Source organism: Trachymyrmex cornetzi, unplaced genomic scaffold (assembly GCF_001594075.2).
Source record: "Trachymyrmex cornetzi isolate Tcor2-1 unplaced genomic scaffold, Tcor1.1 scaffold472, whole genome shotgun sequence".
Lineage (NCBI taxonomy): Eukaryota > Metazoa > Arthropoda > Insecta > Hymenoptera > Formicidae > Trachymyrmex > Trachymyrmex cornetzi.
The window spans coordinates 169,607-191,626 of NW_017299530.1; the positions used below are offsets into that span (position 1 = coordinate 169,607).

Below are 22,020 nucleotides of genomic sequence, written 5' to 3' on the forward strand. Positions count from 1 at the left end.
AGAACTTTATGAGAAGAAAATAAACTATTTTTGTCTCTTGCAGCTTTTCTATAAAGTTCATAATATTTGAGTAAAAAATTATTCAAGATCAATATTTGGCAATTTTTAGTAATTAATATCATGTTAACTACTGCGAAAATTGCAAAATGATAGAGGATTTTTCGACTCAGTTGAGTCCACTCTACCTGCCCATGAAATATTTGACGATTATTTTCAGACACCCAGTATAACATACATTTTAAACAATATATTTATATTTTTTAATCGTATATTTGAGAAACTTAATTAATACTAGAAATTTAACTGCCTATTACGGTCGAAGCTGGATCTTCGTTGCTTTTTTAATAATTCAATCTTGAATTACTAATATATACTATATATGTACTTGCATATATACCATATTGTAGTCTTTTTCTAACTGCGCGCCGAATTGTTTTTCCGAACTAAATAAACGCAATTAAAACTACTCTAGTAATCGCGAATTAAATTGACAAGCAATTTAATAATTTGATGCTACCATCAAGCATCATATATTATAAAGATGTTAATATATAAAAACTGTTAATAAATTTATTGCGAAAAATATTACCTCGGCCGGGACTTGAACCCGGATCTCTTGTAAACTGTACGAGCGTCCTGAGCCATTAGACTATCGGGCCTTATATACATTTTACATATATACATATATTATATGACAGTAATATATTCAATGTTTGATGGGTAGTCATAATAATTAATTACAATTTTTAATAATTAAGTTAAATAACAATGGCGATAATTTCGCGGTAAGAAATATGTGCAATAAACCGGAGAGGAAAAAGACGTTTATTGGTGGAACTTCCGAAGATTTCGACGGTAAATCTCCTCGGGGAAGGGAAAGCCAGTTTATTGGCCGGCTGGTCAGGGGTCGCGGTTGATAAGTGGTGATAATGTCTCTCGCTCAGTCTAAACTAGTCAGTTCCGACAGCGATTCGCGTGAGCGAGCTACGCGAGCTGCGCGTCGTTGCGGTTCACCGCGACCGTATCTAGGCTTCGAAAGCGGGGTCTCCGGCGACTCCGGGTGCAAATTAACACTCAAGAAATCCGCGAGTTCGCGAACGAACGGTATTTCTGTTTTTGGAACTCGGAGGTGCCTCCTCCGAGATGCGATAGTGAGGTATGAGCAAGGACGATTGCTACGTCAAGAAATATGGATACATGTTCGATAACGTGAGTACCCATGCTATCAGTTTAGGAGATCTGGTTGATGTCTTTGGAATTAGAATAAAAAAGAAGGGGGGAGAGAGAGAGACAGAGAGAAAGTATAAAATTGACAGAACAGAATCAATATTCCTTTCTGTCCCTAATTATTTCTCTAAATTTCTTCTTTTTCTAATTTCTTCTTAATTTTTTCTCAACTTCTTTTTTAACGAATTGAAATTATTGAAAATACAGTTTTCCGTAATTACAATTTGTTATTTGTTATGAATTATTTGTATTCGTACAAAAATCAGTTTTGCTAAAGTATCTAAAAGAATTAGATTTAGTTTATAGATACGGATTTTAAAATAATTTTGATGAACCGCCTAAATAATTACAAGTAACAACAAAACCATAAAATATACAATAGATCAAATTTAAGACGCTACAGGACTTCTACTGATTTAAACTATAAAAATAAAGATAAAAGAACCGTTAAGAGAGTCAGTGCAATTAATTAATACAAAAATTCAATCAATAAATTCAACTGAAAATACATTGCTTCACAAACTGTACGTTTCAGCTCCAAATTGTGAACCTTAACAGTACAAATATAATAAATATAATTACGATAGATTTATATTCTAGAAAAAAAAACAGATCTGAATATAATTCGCTGCAGTCACAAATGAAACAAATAGTATTCTTTAATTTGAAATGTTACAAAATAATTATGGACGGTCAAGCATGACGAATGTTGTCAAAAATTTTAACATTTTACCAACCAACTTACAACTTGAATGTCCTACATAATTAAAAAATATTAGTATTAAAAGATTATTCTCAAATTTACAAAAATTAAATAAAGAGATACGTCGGACAAATAAAAGTCAGGAGCAGGTTAGTAGGGCACGATTAAAATCTATTATCAATTATATTCAATTACGAGCTTTAAACGTTTCGACTCACTTTTGAGTCAGGGGCATTGACTCAGAATTGTGCCAAGTGTGGAGTAACGAATTGGAGAAGGAAGGTAAGGGCAGACGGACAACCAAAAAAAAGAGCCTCGTGATTGCATGAAAACTGTTGCACATATATTTTTATTTTTTACATATATATTTGTTATATTTTTTTCATGCATAGTATGTATATTTTATATATTTGTAATCATGTAGAACACGCAAATGTGGAACTACGGATTTTGTTCCTGCTTATAAATTCATCTATTATATAGCTTTTAAATTATGATTTTGTACAACATCTGAATGAATATGCAGAACAGCCGTACTATTTAACAAAATTGGAAGCATCGTAGGACGTAGATAAGTTTTTAATCTTCTACGAGCCGAAAAAGATCTTTCCGCAGTGCAGGATATTGCCGGGATTGTAAGAGAGAGCAGAAGTTTTATCATTTTTATGTATTCTGATATAATTTCTCTCACGGCTACATCTTTTTTAAAAAAATTAATGATATCTTTTAAATTACAAATCTCTATTTTCTTGGCCTCCACTATATTATAAAACATCGTTCAATGTAGTTTCAATTTGCTCTTATCAAAATCGGTTTTATATATTGTAATAATACGATCAACGTTACTTTCGTTTCGTCGAAGCGCTACATCTGGGCACTAGTGAAATACCGGTCGATGATCGTGAAAGAGGCAACCGCCGATCGAGTTGTAAACACGCAACTTTCCACACAGAGAAAAAGATTTCTTTGGATGTAATAAATTTTATTGTATCCAAATAACTTTGTTATTTGGAATGGTCCAAACAAACCAATGTTTGAATCAATAAGTGCGATTGTTTGAATTTGAAACAATGTATATCTTTGTCTTATAAATGCATTATTTGTTTGAACAGATAATATCTATTTTCAGTATTCACGTGATCAACTATACGGCACAAACATAATTGATGTAGCACATAGCACTGCTCGTTTAACCCTATTGTTAGACGTATAAGCCATTGTTTCCATATTTTCGGTCAAAAAATGTAATGATTATTCTAAGAAAGTAATTATTTACATGGAATAACCTAACCTAACCTCTATTAATATATTTTGCCATTTTTAAATAGATAATTTGTTTCATTGTTTGTATATATTGTAACCAAATAATATATTATTTAATTGAAAGATATTACTTCAAATAATAATGTTATTTCTGTCAAGCATGTAGAGATTTCTCGAATGAAACAACAAAATTTTTAAATACTAAGTATAAGCATATTCGGGCCTATGACGGTCAAAGCTAGATCTTTTTTTCCTAAATAATTCCCAGTGAATTATTTATATCCTATATATGTACATGCATATATATCATATTTTTGTAGTTATTCAAACTGCGCGCCGAAATTTTTCCAGACTTTATCTAACGCAATTAAACTACTGCAATAATATCACAAGTTAAATTAAATTGACAATATGCTGAAAACCTTAAACAAATTTATTGCGAAAAATATTACCTCGGCCGGGACTTGAACTCGGATCTCTTGTATTCCATACGAGCGTCCTAAGTCATTAGACCACCGAGGCCTTCAAACAAAATTTTTATTCAAACAAGTAATCATTTCGTACAAGCATATGTTGTTTCAATAAAACAAATTTTAGTCAAATAAATAGGAATACTAAATCCAAAGAAATCTTTTTCTCTGTGCATATATAGTTTAATCAACTTTTATTTTTAATAAAATATTAAATAATAAATTATTTCGTCAAAAAATAATTTATACATTCTTCGGATTTCCAAGTGTGGAATTCCACACATGAAAAAATTTCGAGTGTGGAATACTCCATATCAACCACACTATAGTCGACGCCTATGCTTTTGAGTCATCTCATTGGTGATCATAAATAATATCCGTTTAAAGCCCTACTTTGACAAACATTTATGATCTCCATTCTACATAATTATTTTGATGAAATAATGTTTTACAAAATCGAACGAATATGTAGACGATTGAATAGAGGAATATACGGGTCTGAATAGTCGCGTTATCAGGAGTTATCGTTCGCCAATCGTCCCGATTTATTCCGATGTCACTTGTCTAATTTCACGTCCCGGCGTCGCAGCTACATTCGAGAAAACGATTAAATCCCTCATAAAGGGACCCCATTAATATCGACTTTGGCGAATGGACACGGTCGATCGCCTCTAATCGGGTCGTTGACTGTCGTTTGATCCTCAAACGAATGCGGTGAAAGTCGCGTAACGAGTAATATTAACAAGCCCCTTCCCTTTGTTGCTAAAAACAAAAAAAAAATAAAATCACAAGTTGATCTCGAAGTGCGATTTCAAGAGGCAATCAGTTATCTCGAAGATATATAGTGACTCGCGAAGTCAATCGAGCACTTTGAAAATTGCAGAATATTATTTAGAAATACGTTTTATTCTTGTTACAAATTTGTATTAGCTTTTCCTTTTATGCAACTTTTGGAACACTCAATCGCACGATTTCGCGATCAACTGTGCTTTCACTGAGATATGTACGTTGCTTGTGTTTTCGCGAAAATTAATTATTAATATGTGTCATCGTTAAACCTCGTGTCACACTACGCAGTAGAAATTGAGGATTGCAAATTAGATATAAGAATTCGATCAGTTAGATAATTTTAATTTTAATCTGTTTCAATGGCAATGAAAAGGTAAATGTTAGGTTAAGAATCAGTGCTATAATTAGTGCGCTATACATATTTAATTAAAAAAGAAATTGTACATGTATTATATAATAAAAGAATATTCTTTTATTATACGATCAAACGCCAAACATTAGTTGTAATATATGCACTGAGAAAAATAGTCTGGTTGGATTAAACAGTAACTCTGGTGGAAAATGGACGAATCAGAATTTTCTGGTTATGTCTATTAGAATTCTAGTTGAGATAACTAGAATTCTGATTAACATAATTATTCTGATCTATCTAAAAATAAGAATTCTAGTAGATTTTACCAGAAATATAGTATCAACCAGAATTCCGGTTATCTCAACTGGAATTCTAATAAATTTAACCAGAGAGAGAAGAGAGAGAGAGAGAGAGAGAGAGAGAGAAATTTCTGATTCGTCCGTTTTCAACCAGAAATTTTTTTCAGTGTGTAAAATTTATTTTTTGAAATATTTGGCGCACTTAATTACAATGCCGATTTCTAGTAACCCTCGTTATTATTGCTGAAACATAAAGAATCTAACATTTTTTAAATTATTTAATCCGTGGTTTGATTGGCTAAATTCTACATGAAAAGCACAATTTTGCCGAAGTATCTAAAAATAAAAAAAAATAAAAATTTAGCTAAATATAGAAAATAATTTTGTTAGACTATCAATATAATAAAAAATTTTGACATTCTAACAATCAGTTTAAAGATTCTACATAATTTTCATGATCCAACAAAATTATTTTCAGATTTGTTTATCTAGCTAAATATTTTTAGATACTTCAGTAAAACCGTCCTTACGTAATTACATGAAATTTTCAATTCGCAATTCTTAATCATCAATGCGTAGTGTCACATGAGCGTAACAGATGACGATGTCTAGATCCATATGGACTCGATCCGTTATATGATGGATCAGCAGCGAAATCTCCCCTGCCCCTTGGAAAACCAGATTCCTGAAGCACACGTAATCGCCGGCTTGATTTACTCCTTTCACTTTCCGATCCTCATATCCTGACGCATCTACAGTACTGACTGCGTTTCGATTATTGCCGTTGCAATGGCAAAAAAAATGAGATAAAGAACAATCTTTTCAAAATTTTTATTTTACGGAATTCGTGGTGATTACTGTCGCGATGGCATAAAAGATGTCTATTCAAAACTCCAGATTAAACATACAGTAAAGCATTTTGTATTTGTGTTAAAACTGATCCTTGTTAAATTTTTAACTAATATAATGTGATCGTGTTATTTGAATATATGTCAAATTGATATTCAACATTTCTAGTGTGTGATAATAACATAATTTATAAATAAGTGAACAAATAACATAAAATTATGTAGATACTTTAAAATGTAAATTCTAAGATAAATGAATAAAATATGTTAATTTAACATACTATAAATGTTAATTTTATTGAAAAATCTCTTGAATGTTGCTCAGAATCACGACCTGGATAACATTGGTCAAGATCAATGGGGGTAATTTTCTCGCAACTACACTGTTACATGCCTTTATGTTATATTAGTATTGAGTTATAATTTCAGCTTCTTACTGTTAATATTAATAAAATTATCGTGAGTTGAATCGATTTGTCACTGTGTGTGTAACAAGTAGCATCATCGTAAATTATAATCTACATAAAATGATTACTGTAAGGCGTAAAAGACCTAGTGGTTATTTCGTGACACATACGTGTAGAGGAATAGTAAAGCATGTTGTATAGCGAAATACAAGTGCTTTGCTTTCGTATTCTTTATTTAGTTTGTTGAAACTCTTGCATTTTTGCCATATATCCCACCCATTATCTACACCGAAAAAATCGTATTCTGTATTAGAGAATAATTCCGTTTAAAGCTATCCTCTAAATCGAATATTCTAAAATATTTAGAATATTCCTCTATAGATATATCTTATTTAGAATAATATCTGAAAAATAAAGAAAATATTCTAAAATATGTCGACGCTTGGTTAACAAATAGTACTCGCTTTCGTGTTTACGCATGTGCAAGCCCGCGCGTATTATGTTTATATACCGTATCGTGTCCTGAGATATCCGCGAGTTCTGTGTCCGAGTAGACTACACATAGTGTTGTTTATCGTGAAAAGAAATGAAAAAAGTGGAGAAGTGGTTGCTTGAGCACAATTTACTAGAATCAGTCAATCGTTTTGAGAGTAAGTACGAATCGGAATTTTTGTGTATTAATCGGAATGTGAGTGTACGTATCATATACATATTACGTTTGCATGTTATCAGTTAAATTGGCTACGTTCAGCGAAAAAAGCAGTTCAGTGAGCACTCGATATCCGGTGTTAGTCCACAGAATGATGTATAAATAGATTCATATATATATATATATATATATATACATACATGTGCGTGCGTGCGTGTGTGTTTATGTAAAGATTAAAATATATTCTACTCCACACAATAGAGGAATATTCTAAACTAAATAATTAGAATATCTTATTATATTATAGAGGAAAATTCTCTAATTTTTATAATATATACTTGGCGCGTATTTTAATAGAAAATATTCTGTAGTTTTTTTTTAGTCGGATATACTGAAATCTAGAATAAAATTTTTTCGGTGATATATATATATATAGTAAAAATGCAGGATTTCAAAAAGTTTATTTTTTAATACGAAAACTAAATATTTCGGATTTCTAATATTTTTTTTCATAGTAGTGTAGACAGTACAAAGTTTTTACTGATATAGTTCGTTTTTATTTTAAACATAGTAAATAATACTTAATATAAATTAAGTTTTTGATAGGTGCGGTGTATATACCGGAGTCACCCTATAGTTGTACAGAACACACACATATTCCTTCAATAAAATTAATATATTTATAATATATTAACTCAACACACATTTTATTCATTTATTCTTGGAATTTATGTTTTAAAACTGCATTATTTTTATGTTATTTTGTTTACTTGCCTATAAATTGTGTTATTTTAACACTGAAAAATGTTAAATTTTATTTTAACATAAAATATTCAAATAATACAATCATATTATATTAAATTAAAACTCAGATATGTTAAAAATTCAACACAAAATTTTAACGAGGAGATTTGAGTGGACCGTTTTTAATATAAATACAAAATATTTTTTACTGTGTAGGTATATTATATATTTTATCTTTTAATATAATTATTTTAAAAGACTAGTTTTAAAACGCGGAGACAAAAAGATTAGGAAAACCTCTAACAGTATTTAGAGTTTAATAGGAATTTAGTTAAGTCTAATTTTTACTGCATCTCGTTTTATTTTTCCATAACGTGTTAGATAGGTCGAGTTTGAATCCGGAAATATGAAATGGCACCATGTCAACTGGGTGGTTTGCAGGATGTTTAAAACCGCTGACAGAGAGAGATAATTTTTATCCGACAATAAATGTTGAAATACCGCAATATTTTTGCTGTACTTTTTTCTGTTCAAACGGCGATATCGTAATATAATATATATGTTTACGAATAATATTATTTTTATTCTCCTGCACATTTCACGTGAAACGTCTAGTTGTTGAAACAATGACGAATAAGAAATTTTTTGCATTTCTCGTTTGTTATTTATCAAGATAAATTGAGTAATATACTGATATCTTTGACGATCAGGAAGTTTTTTTTGAAAAAACTATACAACAAAAACACACTCCAATTTAACGAAAAAAAATCTTTCTGAATAAAATATTCAAAGAGATTATTTTAACTTTTCGTTTTAAGTTTTGAGTTTAAGAGATCAAGAGTTTAAAAGATTCATAAAAATGTTACATCACACTTTACATTGCATTTTTGAGAAGTTTCTGAAAATTGTAGCAGATAAAACCCCAACGAGAAATGACTATCGATTAGATGTCGAAATTAAGACTGTTGACCTATTTCGAAGATTCGAATTTTTTCGAAGCTCCAAAAAATACGTGTGAATAACGAATTCATTTAGGAAATGCTACAAATATTGTAAATGAAAAGAATTAATTAATATATGCATATATTAAAAAAAAATGTAATGTTCTTAAACGAGGAAGTTTAGAAGTATTTTTTTATATTAATTTATATAAATAATGAAGAATAATGCTCAATAAAACAATCCAATTAAGAAAATTAAAAAAGTAAAAATAAATTTCTCACAAATAAATGAATAAAAAATAGTAAATTAATATAAACGTTTTGGCTTTACTGATTGTAAGTCTTTCTTAGCATAGAACAATAATTTTAAGAACAAAAAATCGAGACAAAATCCTGATGACATTGATGAAAATGATTAATCTTACGTATTTTTTTATTTAACGACGTAATTACGACTTAAAAACATTCGAAGTTTGAAGTATCAAAGATTTTAAATGTTGAAGCTTCGAATCTTCAAGTTCAAAGCCTTCGAAGCAAATCATCAGCCCCAGTCGGAATTATCATATCGATGTCGATTCGATATTAATTCGATGAGTTATTTCTGACTAGGAACATTTCTGAAGCTTTCGAGCGTAAAGAAATATAACAATAATAATTATTATCTTTCCTTATTTACATAATAATTATTATTGTTTCTTTACGCTCGAAAGCTTTAGATTATAATTAATTATAATTTTTCTTTCCTCTTTATATTAAACCGCATTATCTATAACAACAACAAAAATAACATGACATTTACCTCTTGAATTCTAGATGGATTCGCCGTCAAGATTTGCGTTGGCGACGAAGACAGCGGAGGTGCACCGGCACGCTGCCGGTGAAACCACGGAGCTGGGCGAGGTGAAGGTGACCGCGCCGAGCAGCAACGTCGCGACGTCGATGCCGTCGACGGCGCACCCCAGTGGCAGCGACGCGATGCCCTGCAAGAACGGCGGCTGCAAGGTCTGGAGGAGCAGCCGAATCGGAGGCAGCGAGCCGCATGCCGAGAGTCCATGGCACTCGCTCAAAACTGTCTTCCTGGTCTCCGTGATCGTGGCTTTCCTCCTCTGGATCATTATCTACACCCTGCTGGACCAGTATCGGATCTTGTGATCGGGATCGTCCTCGCTTTACAAATCCTGCTGCGTCCTCACGATTGCAAATCGACGATGAATTCTGCGGCCCCGTGATTTATGGGTGATATCAGAGCTTGGTGGCGATCGCGCTGGTGTTGAGATCGTGATTTGTGATCGGATTCACGTGACTTTGTGTTCTCCATTATAATCGCTAATTTGCGGGTTCTGATGTGACTTCCCAAATAAACCACATAGTAAGAACGATTTTACTGAAGTATCTAAATATTTAATTACTCTTTAAAATTTTTTGAGCCAAAACTCACTTTTAAAGAATGAAATTTGAAACACTTTCCAGACTGGTTTAATTTTCACTCTTTGGAATGAGATTCCACTCTAAAGAATTTGAAGAGGGGACACTTCAGTAAAACTGTAACTAACAGTAATGAATGATATAATTTCACATTCAACAATAAAATGTAATATAACACGTGTTACACAGTAGTTACATTATTGAATGTGAAATTGTAACGTTGATGTTACTGACGTTTACTGGGTTGTGATTTTGTGATCGCAATTTATAATTCGACGTTGAATTCTGCGACTTCTTCGTGATTTTGTGATAATCCACGATTAGTATCGGGACTGGCAATCCATGCGGCGTATTTCGCAGTTCTACGTGATTTACTACTGTTGGGACCAACTGGAGTATGTATTTTCCACCATTCTTATTCTGCATCTCTAATTTTACAACGTTTGTATTACAAATCATGTTTGCGTTGTGACGATCGCTCATCAAAACGAAATGTGAACAAATCTTTGGAGAAATTCAGAAGGAACGACTGAACGCTCAGGGAGAAGACCTCCCGGCAGCTAAAGGCTTCCACAAATCGGATTGTAATATTGTATATTTCGTACTGTTTTATAAATATTTGGCTTCTGTAAATATTCGAATAAAATACGGCGTTACACAGTACATTATTAGATTATTCGATCCCTTTATTATCATACTCGAGCAGATTGCGCGCTGAGTCTGGTTGTTAAAAAATTAAAAAGTACGGCAAATCTTTTTACACAGAGTTGTAAATAATACTGAGAGAGACGCGATTCTTAAGAAAGATCTTTAAAAATTGCGCGGACCTTAGTAAATCTACAAATCGTTATAGATCAAAAAATTCGTTCGCCTTCTCTTTTTATGACACTTACGCTAATCAGACAAATAAATGAACGAACGTTTTGATCGAAGCAGCTTAACGGCTCCACATTTTTTGGCCGGGATTGTAATAGGCAAGGATCTCAAAACGACACGTAATGTAGAGGAGAAGAGGGTAAATTAAATCATTAGAAGATATCATGGGCCACGAGAGATTATATAGACGCTTCGCGTTTCATGGTTACAGAATTCTTCGTTATTTTTCTCTTCTCTTGCTCTCGAATCAAACAAGTCCCCTTCTTCTCTACACAGTATCGCGATGAAATTGTCGTTGGTAAAAAATATGACTGCGCACGCATGATCGAGCATGTATCTCGCGAGACAACCACACAGCAACGGGCTCAGCGAATCGCGATCCGCGGTAGACAACAACATTATCGTTGTTGGGAACAAGCGATCTGAGACAACTAGAAGCCAGCAGTCGCAGTCGCAGCAACAGTCGCAACCGCAACTGCAGTTACAATTGCAGCCACAGTCACAGTCGCAATCGCAACCACAGCAACAGTCGCAATCACAACTACAGTTACAATTGCAGCCACAACCGCAAGTGCAGCCGCTACCGCCGTTGACGACAACAACAACGTCGTCGACGAACACACGAGATCGAGAGACGGGTCCGATGCGACAGCATCCAAGCGCGTGGAGATTGCGGGACGACGACGACGATGACGATGACGACGACGACGACGAGAACGAGGAGGAGCAAGTGGACGACAACGTGATCTATTCCTGTCCACTTTCGTACGCGGTTTTAATCGGATGAACGAGTAACGATTGTGCGTATTTTTCAGTTCTCCGCGACGACGGAAAGACGCACGCCACCGAGGGTGATCTTGGTCGGCTGGGACAGCTTCCGCACGAAGCTGCTGCTATTCCTGATCGTGTGCCTTCTCATCTGGGCCTGCGTCTTCTTTCCTCTACTCGGCACGTGAACACCGGCTCTTGCTCCTCCTCTTTCTCCTCGTTCTCCACTTCCTTCTCCTTCATCCTCCCTCAGTCGCGAAATGGTGACATCGAGTACACTTAAATCGATACGGCAATTCGATGCGGCGACATTCAACACGATCACACATACATACTTTCACGCGTTACATTTGCATATATATTATATATATGTATATATATTACGTCCAATATATATAATAACTTTACATTTTTGGTATTCAATATTTACACGTTATATACGTCTAATCATAAATATATTAATTTACGTAGTGGCCTTCGCGGAGAAGTTTAAACAGCTCATTTCCGAACCATCTTAAAATTCATTTACTTCTCCTTTCCTTTTCTTTAAATAGAAATCGTACGCTCATTGCAAAATCTCCATGGCTTTATATATATGTCTCCATAATACACAATTTCAGTATTTTCTTTTTTAAATAATTATCGACGAACGTGTGGGTTTAAGACGGCTTGAAAATGGCTCTTCGGTTGCGAGAGACAGAGGAGACTTGAACGAATCCGTCTCTGTCGCTCCCGTTCAAGTTCCCGCAATATTTTTTCCGCAATATTACGCGATTACTATGTCAATTACTATCCTCCTTGGGATCCGGTCGTACGATCGGTTTAATCAACCGCAATCCCTTGGAAAGTCCGCCACGCGCGGTCTTCGTCGCGCGATTACGCTACATTCTTATTTATGGAACACTTTCGTTGTGTTAACTTATGTCGTTATATGGATGCCATTGTTCTCTTTTTTTTTCTTACGTACTTACGGTGGTAAATATATCTCGTTTCGTAGTCGTTTGCTCTAGATGAGAATAATATCGAGTAGCGACTTAATACGGTATAGTTTCTATATACAGGACGAGTCAACAGAAGAACAGGAATCTATAAAAATCTCCCGTGAATTCGAAGACAAAAAAAATATGTGCAACGCAATTTAGGTGATTCTATCGTGATCAACTCGAATGTTTGCAGGTAAGAGAACTATAATTGATTAGAATATAAAAATCTAAATATAATTAATCCATGTTTTGTTTCCTTCAACAATTAATAATAGTGTACGGCACAATTTTTTTTTTTTAAATACGAAGGAAAAAAAATCATTTCATTTCCGTTGACTCAGCCTGTCTGATATTATCAACGATTTTCGTAACGTACACGCGATAATACGACCATAACATTTTCTATAATCGATGTCTTACAAGTATAACTTACATGTACTACTAATTTGGCATGTAATAACCGTGACTGTGCGTTTATATACGAGCAACCGATACGTCGCGACGAAGGAATTCGCGTAAATATTGCAAGATCTACCGAATCCTCCTTTTCCCGCGTGACGTGTCCAAATAAACTTCATTTATGAATTCTTTTTACGAAAAAACATTTCGTTAAATCCTATCTCACACAACTTATGACTTTTAGTTATCAGAGTTATTTCAAAGTCTTAATTTTTTTAAAGATCCGCTTGAATTTCTTCTTCTTATTCCCCTGGATGGACTTCCAACCCACATAGAAGGGTCGCAATATCATGAATAAAAAACAGAATAGCGTTTAGCCTATCCGTTTGAATTAAAAATTTTAAAAGAAGAGAATAAAACGTTATTGTCTAACCGCGTTCTTAAAACTTAACTTACATGTCTCGACTTCGCATGTAATTTCAAGAGAATATCCCAACGTTTTCATCAAGAGAAAATGGACTCTATTATAGATTGCACAAAGAATTCATAAGCCGGACACGTCGTGGAACATCTTGCGTACATTACGCTGTTAGTCACGCGATGGTAATCGATGGGATAAGTTTCCGAAGTTCTAATGCCTAATTTCTTCACTTCCAGATAAGTTACGGATAATCTTATCTAGGAGATATCTCCATTGTATTCTGGGAGATATCTCTTGGATAAAGTTATCTAGAGGTGAAGAAATTGGGCATAAGTCGTATTTCTAATAACTCGGAATAAATACAAGTGATGGTGGATACGATTCGTGTGAAAAACGTCTCGATTAATCGAACGAAATTATCGAGTACGCAAGAAAAGTTAATTAAAATATCGCGGGGCAAGAGTAAATGCGTCTGGAATGCCACGATAGAATCTATTACGCGAGAGTAACCGAAATTAAACTGTACGTTCAACGGAATAAAAATCAAGAGTGTGTTTTCATATAATCTCTCTCTCCTTCAACGTAACTTAATTAATCGTTTTGTTACACAGAAAAGTGATAAAATTTCACGACTATAAAACAATGAAAAACGCTTGAACTACAATATGGCGAAAATAAATAAATCTTTGTACGTGTATATGTGTGTGTGTTGTGTTACTACGCAATTTTGCGCGGGGAAGATATTTCGAGTTTGATACTCCTGAGCGTCGTTATTAAAATTTAAAAAAAAAGGATCTTATATATATATATATATATATTCGCGAACGAGATAAATTTGATATTTCCTAAACGTCGAATATTAGGATAAAATCGTCCAGGTTTGTGACTACGTATAATATTTGGGGTAACAACCAACGCGAAAACGTATTTCACGCACGAGAAAAGTAATACCGTTCCGACATTCCTGAAAGCGTCGAGTTAGATTATAATAAAGTAAAAAAATAAAAATTAAAGTCATTTATATCCGCGGCTTGTACGTCAGAGTGACGTGAAACGTTTTCACGTCCATCTCCGTGCAATCCTGCGGCCCAATGACACCATCGCCACTGGTGCGCGATGGCACACGCGCCTCCTTGCTTGCGTGTTCCTCGAAGATATCGTTGTGGCTGCTGTCCATCATCTTCTCGGTCGTTGGCTGCTGCTGATCCGCCGCCATCACGCGCATCTTCACGTTTTTGATCGTCTCCAGGGAACGCGACTTGGACGCTTCCGTCACCATCGCCGCCGCCGCCGCTGTAGCCGAGCGGCCTGCTCCTTTAGTGCCGTTCTCTTTGTTGCGACGAGACGAGTTGCGATGCCAACGTTGCTTCTCCCTGGAGGAAGTTCTCCGAAGACTTGGCCGCTTCACCGATTCCGCACTGGCGCTCAAACCCGTAGCTGTATTCAAAAAGACTTCATTGAACAAAGACTCAAGAACAAAGGCTGCTTTCCTTTTAAGAGACAATCGACACAAATTTTGTTATATCCTTCTTGACATTCAATAAATAACAAAGAAATTATGTTGACAGTGTTTCCTAAAAGAAAAGCAGCCAGAAACAGGTGTTTGATGATATCCGAAAATTTAAGAAACCAGAAAAGAAAAAGATTGATGCAAGCCAAAATATAAAAAACTTTAACTTATGTAGATAAATATATAAACGTAAAAATAATTAAATCATGACGGTATTACTAAAACTTATATATTAAAAATAATCTGATTAACGATAATAAAATATGAGATTAAAAAGCAAAAATATCAAACTTGTATCAATCTTCTTCTTTTTGGCTATCAAAGGAGGCTCTCAAATCATGTGGTTGTTTACCTATATTGCCAGAGGAAGACCGATTGGAACCTCGTAAAATGTGTATCGCCGAGAGATCACTGTCCGAGGCAACTACAGGCGTGAGAAACCATTCAGATCTAGTTCGCATTCGTGCGGCTTGCCTCTCGTGAACCTAAGGTGGCAACGATGACATTTATTAGTTTAATTGTCTGTTTGTCTTCATTGAGACACGATCGTCTTACCTGCGGCAGGTAGCTGAGACTCTTGGTGCTCTCGGCGTAGCGATTCACTGCGCGAAGCTCTTCCAGCGTCATACCCATTGTCCCATGCTTAGAATGTTGACTGCCGTTACTGGATGAACGACTGGGTGCCTGTAATAATATAATCTACTTTCTATGCTACTTCAAATATTTTTTGTATTACGATTGCGACGTAATACGAGATTATGATCGCGATTTCTTATCGATAGATGGGTCTATACCTGGAACAAGCCATTTTCCTCTAAGCTCACCGAGAGACGCGTGTAACTCTCGAGTAAAGTGTTCTCTGGAATCATGCCTAATGATGACGCGAGATTCACGGTCTCTGGCACGTGAATCAACGCCGGAGTTGACTGCGATTCCTCTTGGTGCGACATACCTATGGTGTGAATTAAAGATTATTACAATATTGTATAGAGATACTTAGAATCTTTTTGTTATTTAATATTGGATTAGGTTAACAGGAGTAAAAATATATTCCCCTTTTCTCATGCTATATAAAATCTTGACCAAAAATATTAGGCACTTTAATAACCATTGTTTAAAATTTTAACTCAAAAATTAATTTATGGCATTTACTGTAAATTATCTTTTGTTTCAAGAATCCTTTAAACTTGTGTATAATGCTAACAATCAATAGGTGACAATGTAAGTAAAAGAATTCCTAATGAATAAGAAAAATATTAGTGCCTAATATTTTTGACCAGAGCTGTACAGTCGTTTGAAATTGTTATTGAGTTAAATTATTAATTACTTTCTCCCTAAAAGAGAGATAAAAGAAAAATCTTTTTTATCGAATACGAGATGCGTTGTAGAAAAAATGATGACATAAGAAAAAAAAACATGATTCTTGTTTCTGATGTCACGATACGATGATTACAGCTAATATGATTACAGCAATAGTCGAGAATCTAAATGCTCAATTCAATGAGATCAGATTCACTTACATTCTAAATTCAACTTCAATCCCCATTTTTCGCACTCGTATTGCAACCACGATCTTTCAGCCTCCAGCGACAGCTGTCCTAAAATTCATATACTCAAGTCGTACACGCGCGATTAAATCGTCGCAAATAAAAATGCGCGCGCATACTTACTCGATACGAGAGTGTCCGGCGGATATCGGAAACTAAAGATCCAATCTTCCTCCACTTTTAATATCCGGCCGGTTATGCGCGCGTAATACTCGTAATTGTCCCTTCCGAACAGATTGGAAACACCGAAATTGTCTATCATGAACTTGGTGATGCGAGTGGCAATCTGAAAATAAGTCGTCGACCATTAATGACAAATAATGTTGAAATCCTCGAAAGAATTTCGATTCCTTTACAATAAATTTTTCTCGAGCGACAATAGATTTTTCAATTCGCAGACTGACAATCTTAAAAATTTGTGTTTAAAAAAGACGGGTGCTTTTCAGTAAGAGACACCGTTGACAGTGAATTATGACAACCTTGTTGTTTGCTAATATTAAACGAAGATAAGATGATTTACTGTATTACACTTTTTCATCTGTCTCTTACTGGAAAGCATCCAGTACAAAAATAAAGAAAAAAGTAAAAAAAAATTAAAAATACAGCAATTATTGGGATCTTAAGTCGTGTCCAATATGGGCGCCTCAACAAGGATAAGGGGCCACACACAATAAAAGGAACAGAGAACAGAGAATAAGAATTTCAACCTATATCAGAAATCATGTATTGTGGAATACACATGTGTGCGGCCCTTTATCCTTGTTGAGGCGGCCATATTGGATACGACTTAAGATCCCAATATTTTCTTTCAGTTTAAATTAAATTATACAGAATAATTTTTGACGCTCAGATTAAAATACATTAATGATTTTAAAAAATAACAACTGATGAAAAACGAAACTATCCGATCATGATAATAATAAAGATCAGATTTTGCGTCAAGTACCTTAAATCTGAAAACATCCTCCATCTTAGCAGTCTTGCCGTCGCTGACGCAACTATGAAAAAACGAGGGTGCCACGGACACCCCCAGGGCCTCGCTGGTCATCCCCGTGTGCGCTCGCTCGCAATTTACTGCTACTATCCTGAATGTTCCGAACAGCAGTACCAGTAACCGTTGTGTGTATATCGGCATAGAGGTAATTAATCTGCGCAGCGTAATTTCCTTTGTAAAGCCAACTAGAGAATAATGTAGTGAGAGTGTACCGCAAGAAATCATCACCTATGTATCTGGTCCCGTTGTTGTTCTACACTATCTAGCTGGATTATGGTAAACAGTTGTTGCTCCGCCTCTTTACCGAATATTCCGCCGGGTATCTTGCGCAAAAATTTTTTTAGAACACTGGCTATCGTGTAATCGCTGAAATTGTCCATATTGACCAGATGTCCGGTTTGCAGGAAGTGTACCAGTTTCTTCATGTTACCCTGGTGGCCAGGTGCCCGAAAGATATCTTTTTTGAGTGGAGCTTCCTTGTTCAGTTTCAATATAAGAACCTGGAATAAGGGAACACTATTATTGTAATTGTATATATTTGTATATTCACATATAAATATTATATACTAAACACCAAGATCCACTTTAACCGAAAATGGCTTTCTTCTTCTCTCTCATTTAAGTCTCTATTTAAACTATTATTATTACTTTATAATTATTCTAGGAGTTTAATCTTCCGTCTACAATTTAGATTTTTTTTCAACCCAAGTTTTTTTACTGCTCTTAGCTTTCAAAAAATGTGAAAAAATACAGGATTACTTTTCAACATTTCTATTATCAAATGAATTTCTTAATTATTTTAGAGAGATCTCAGCCCTCCTTTATTTCGCAGAAAGAGTGAAATTTCGTTAGTGCGAAAAAAATAAATTCATCATAGATCTATTAAATCATGAAAAAAATAAAAATATATAAACCTCTTTTCTCGCGCTACATATAATTATTATCAATTATTACTAATTTTAAATTAAATAAAGATGCTTTGCAAATGGAAGATTAAAATATAAGTTCCATAATCGTTATTTACCAGTAACGGGCCAGGAATATCATTTTTGCACACTTCGTTCAGGGGTGCACCAAACTTGACCCTGCAAAAAGAAAGCAGAAGTTTGCAAACGTTATTTTCTCAGCTAATGGGAATACTGTCGGATTCGATTCCGACGAAACAATAGCGGGAAAATCGCATGAACTCTGGATGTAGTATACTAAAGCGAGTTTCTCTAAAATAGGCATGGGAAAATATGTATGTTGAATTAGAGGCGTCACGGCGCGTTTCATTGTTGTTACACAAAATTGCGCTACTAAATACCGCTACTCTGCATTCGCTAAACAGCTTTCAACGAGTCAGCACTATTAACACGATGGATCTTCGAGTTGTCAATGCATATTAGTAACATACGATACACGTAATCTTCGCAAACTCTGCAATTACTTACAAATGCTACCACGCATCTCCTCAGAGCATCAAACATATAACGCAGAGTGCTGATAATATTTGCCCGACATATCGTTAAATATCAATTATCACATCTGTGAAAAAATTTAAAAGATCTTTATTACTCCGATGAATTTCCTTATCGACATGCTGTCTCACTATGCTTTATCTATATACTAAGTTAATGATCATCTACAAGAAATTGATTGTCCAACTGTATAAACAATTGATTTAAATTCACGATTATGTAAATACAGTTTATAATCAGATGATTTATGCTTTCTACTCATTGTTAAAAATACTGCAATCAAGATTTTTATAAAATATATATTCGAATTTATTCCTCTTTTTAATTAAATATACATAATTATAATAAATTCGTATTATTTTTTTCAATCATGTGTTACTGTAAATATTATATCACAATTAATAAATTATATAATAACCTCTTTCCTTTTTCCCAAAAAAATTTATGATTTAAATTAACAATTATATAAATATATTTTTTATAATCAGACGAGTCACACCTTCTACTCTTTATCAAAGATATACCATTGTAACCAAGATTTCCTGAAAATTTATATTCAATAAGAAACTGGTATGCATTATTTTTTTAAATAATTTATTGTTGTACTTATCTATTATGTTACAGCCAATAAATTATATATTTACCTTTTTCCTCACGACTTTCCAAAAAAATACAAATCTATACAAAGTTTCTATACACGTGTGTATATAAATACAAGAAAAAAGCAGTTAATTTTTAAATAACACTTTCTAAAGATAAAATATTGATTAACAAGCGACCGAAGGGTGACCATATTATTTTCGTAAAGCGATATACTAACTTTTCCAGGCGTCTCGGGTGCGGAGGCTCTGAGGAGGGATGTCCGCAGCTGGTTACAACATTTCCTAACGTAGCGGCGCGTCGATGCATTCTCTCTGTCCAGCTGCTCATTGTACAAAATCTAATGGCAATGACATGCGAGCACTATTCACTCTGGGCTCTTCGCTTCTTCCAGCAAAAGAAACGTCACGCTCTCCTCCCAAACTCCAATCTTCCGTGCTTCCTAATTCAGTCGCTGAAAGCACATTGTAAGATTTTTGCTCGTCCTGCTCTTAGTTTCTAATTTCTGATGCAAATATGTGTCACGTTATGACTTAGAAATTCATTCCTATTGTATATATCCCTATATATATTGTATATCGATCACAAAGATAACTTTGAATTCGACCTCTTCACTCTGATTATTTATTATCATCGATATTCTCGAAACTTCCTAACTCAGGAATATTCATGCAATTTTATCAACGTTAATACACAAGTTTACTTAAACAAAACAGCTTTGTATAATAAATAAAGTTTCACTAATGAATAAAGGAGATTCCATTAAATAGAGAAATATAATTACATTATTTCTGTATTGTCTGTCGTGAAAAAAGTATTGATACAACTAAGAAGTCAGTCTGATAAAATATCATTTGATTAAATTTGAAAAAAATAGAATCTCAAGAATCTTAGATACAGATCGAAATGTGTGATTTCGAAAATTTGATTGATCTTAGCAACTAGTGATTCATCAATGTGGGAATTATCGGGAAGAAATAAAACTATAAAAGCAAGAAAGAAGAGAACGAATGTCCACTTCTATCCATATAAATTAACTTGAATCTCGGATAACTTTAAATTTACTTATCTTTTTCTAGTTCTGAGAATTAGAAAAAGATAAAGAGTAAGCTAAACCCAGCTTAAAGTTAATGTACATTTATAAAAATAAACATAACGTTTATTGTTAGAACTCGAGAAAAAGAAAAAGTTAAACCAAGTTAAAGTTATCTTAAAGTTAACATAGATTTACTTTAATATCAGTATAACTTATTTGTTATCTTTTCCTAGTTCTGAGAATCAGAAAGACATATGTCCATTTCTATATCAATATAGAGTATCTTTAATCTCAGTTTAATTTCCTGTTTATCTTGTACTGATTCTTAGAATTAGAAAAGATAAAGAATAAAGTAATTGAGATTGAAGTTAATCTACATTTACAGAAACAAACATATTTCTAAACAAAATAAAAACAAAAAGTAAGTCAATGTTGGTCCAACTAATTTTTTTCTAGTTCTAAAATTTAGAAAAAGAAAAAAAGTAAGTTAAACCCAGAATGAAAATTTATAGCGTTTTCGGCCCGATCGGGTTTGCACCAACCTGGGTTGGATTAATCTTTCCTATTGGTTGATGTCACACGCTCTACCAATAGGAGAGCGCAAAACGCCATTAAACAAAATAAAAACAAAAAGTAAGTCAATGTTGGTCCAACTAATTTTTTTCTAGTTCTAAAATTTAGAAAAAGAAGAAAAGTAAGTTAAACCCAGAATGAAAATCTACATTGGCAGAAATGGACATTCATCTTTTTTTAATGTCTATTTCTACCAATGTATAGATCAACTATAATCTTGGTTTAACTTCTTTTCTAAGTTTTAAAAATTAGAAGAGAATAAAAAGTAAATTAAACCAAGAATTAAAGTTGCTCTACATAGATCGATAGAAATGGACACAATTCTTGTAGCTGGAAAAAGATAAAGTTAGTCGAACAGAGATTAAATTAAAATTAAATTACATTGATAGAAACAGACATAATCCACAAAACTAGAAAAAGGCAACAAGTTAAAGTGACATTAAAATTAATCAATACAGAAGAAAGACAAGTATAAAAGATGAGAGAATGCAATCCCGACAATTGTGTCGACAGTGTGAGAGCCGGGAAGGGAAGGGAAGGGAAGGGAAGGGAAGGTAAGGTAAGGGAAGGTACGAGAAGGGAAGGTACGGGAAGGGAAGGGAAAGGGAGAGGAAGAGGAAATCTCACCGAGGCACGGGGCGACGACGGTGAAATCCCCTCGCCGTCGGACGTCGAGTCGAGCGAGCGCGAGCGTTTCGCGGTCAGGTTAACTTAACGAGGCGCGGAGACGAGGCGG

At 34.1% G+C, this 22,020-nt stretch overlaps 3 protein-coding genes across 10 annotated transcripts in view; 2 read left to right on the forward strand and 1 right to left on the reverse strand.

The window, feature by feature from the left end:
* The window catches only part of LOC108765173 (uncharacterized), a 19,257-nt gene extending 9,190 nt beyond the window's left edge, over positions 1–10,067 (forward strand). For 3 of the 4 annotated variants that reach the window (XM_018513739.1, XM_018513740.1, XM_018513742.1), the window contains exon 2: positions 9,506–10,067. In XM_018513739.1, coding sequence (XP_018369241.1) covers positions 9,506–9,844 — 339 coding nt within the window. In that variant the 3' untranslated portion in view covers positions 9,845–10,067. Of the gene's footprint in view, positions 1–885; positions 1,210–9,505 lie in introns of those variants that run through there. The other variant, XM_018513741.1, reaches the window with a different exon arrangement.
* Positions 10,068–11,312: 1,245 nt separating this feature from the next.
* LOC108765180 (putative mediator of RNA polymerase II transcription subunit 4) lies at positions 11,313–11,791 on the forward strand. Of its 3 annotated transcripts, none has more exons than XM_018513758.1 (2): positions 11,313–11,500; positions 11,543–11,791. In XM_018513758.1, exons 1-2 carry the CDS (start codon positions 11,325–11,327, stop codon positions 11,778–11,780), a joined length of 414 nt encoding a protein of 137 aa, XP_018369260.1. In that variant the 5' UTR covers positions 11,313–11,324; the 3' UTR covers positions 11,781–11,791. The 3 variants fall into 3 exon arrangements, with proteins under 3 accessions (XP_018369260.1, XP_018369261.1, XP_018369262.1); XM_018513759.1 differs by having other exon boundaries at positions 11,313–11,450; positions 11,499–11,791; XM_018513760.1 differs by having other exon boundaries at positions 11,313–11,434; positions 11,483–11,791.
* On the reverse strand, positions 11,791–22,012 carry LOC108765179 (Rho GTPase activating protein at 71E). Of its 3 annotated transcripts, XM_018513757.1 has the most exons (12): positions 21,912–22,012; positions 19,896–20,129; positions 18,640–18,700; positions 17,844–18,115; positions 17,568–17,769; positions 16,745–16,907; positions 16,595–16,672; positions 15,869–16,026; positions 15,630–15,758; positions 15,427–15,559; positions 14,620–15,001; positions 11,791–12,039 (listed from the first exon to the last, which is right to left on the reverse strand). In XM_018513757.1, exons 2-12 carry the CDS (start codon positions 20,003–20,005, stop codon positions 11,805–11,807), a joined length of 1,923 nt encoding a protein of 640 aa, XP_018369259.1. In that variant the 5' UTR covers positions 20,006–20,129; positions 21,912–22,012; the 3' UTR covers positions 11,791–11,804. The 3 variants fall into 3 exon arrangements, with proteins under 3 accessions (XP_018369259.1, XP_018369258.1, XP_018369257.1); XM_018513756.1 differs by lacking the exon at positions 11,791–12,039 and having other exon boundaries at positions 13,895–15,001; XM_018513755.1 differs by lacking the exon at positions 11,791–12,039 and having other exon boundaries at positions 13,895–15,001; positions 15,630–15,773.
* Positions 22,013–22,020: the final 8 nt, after the last annotated feature.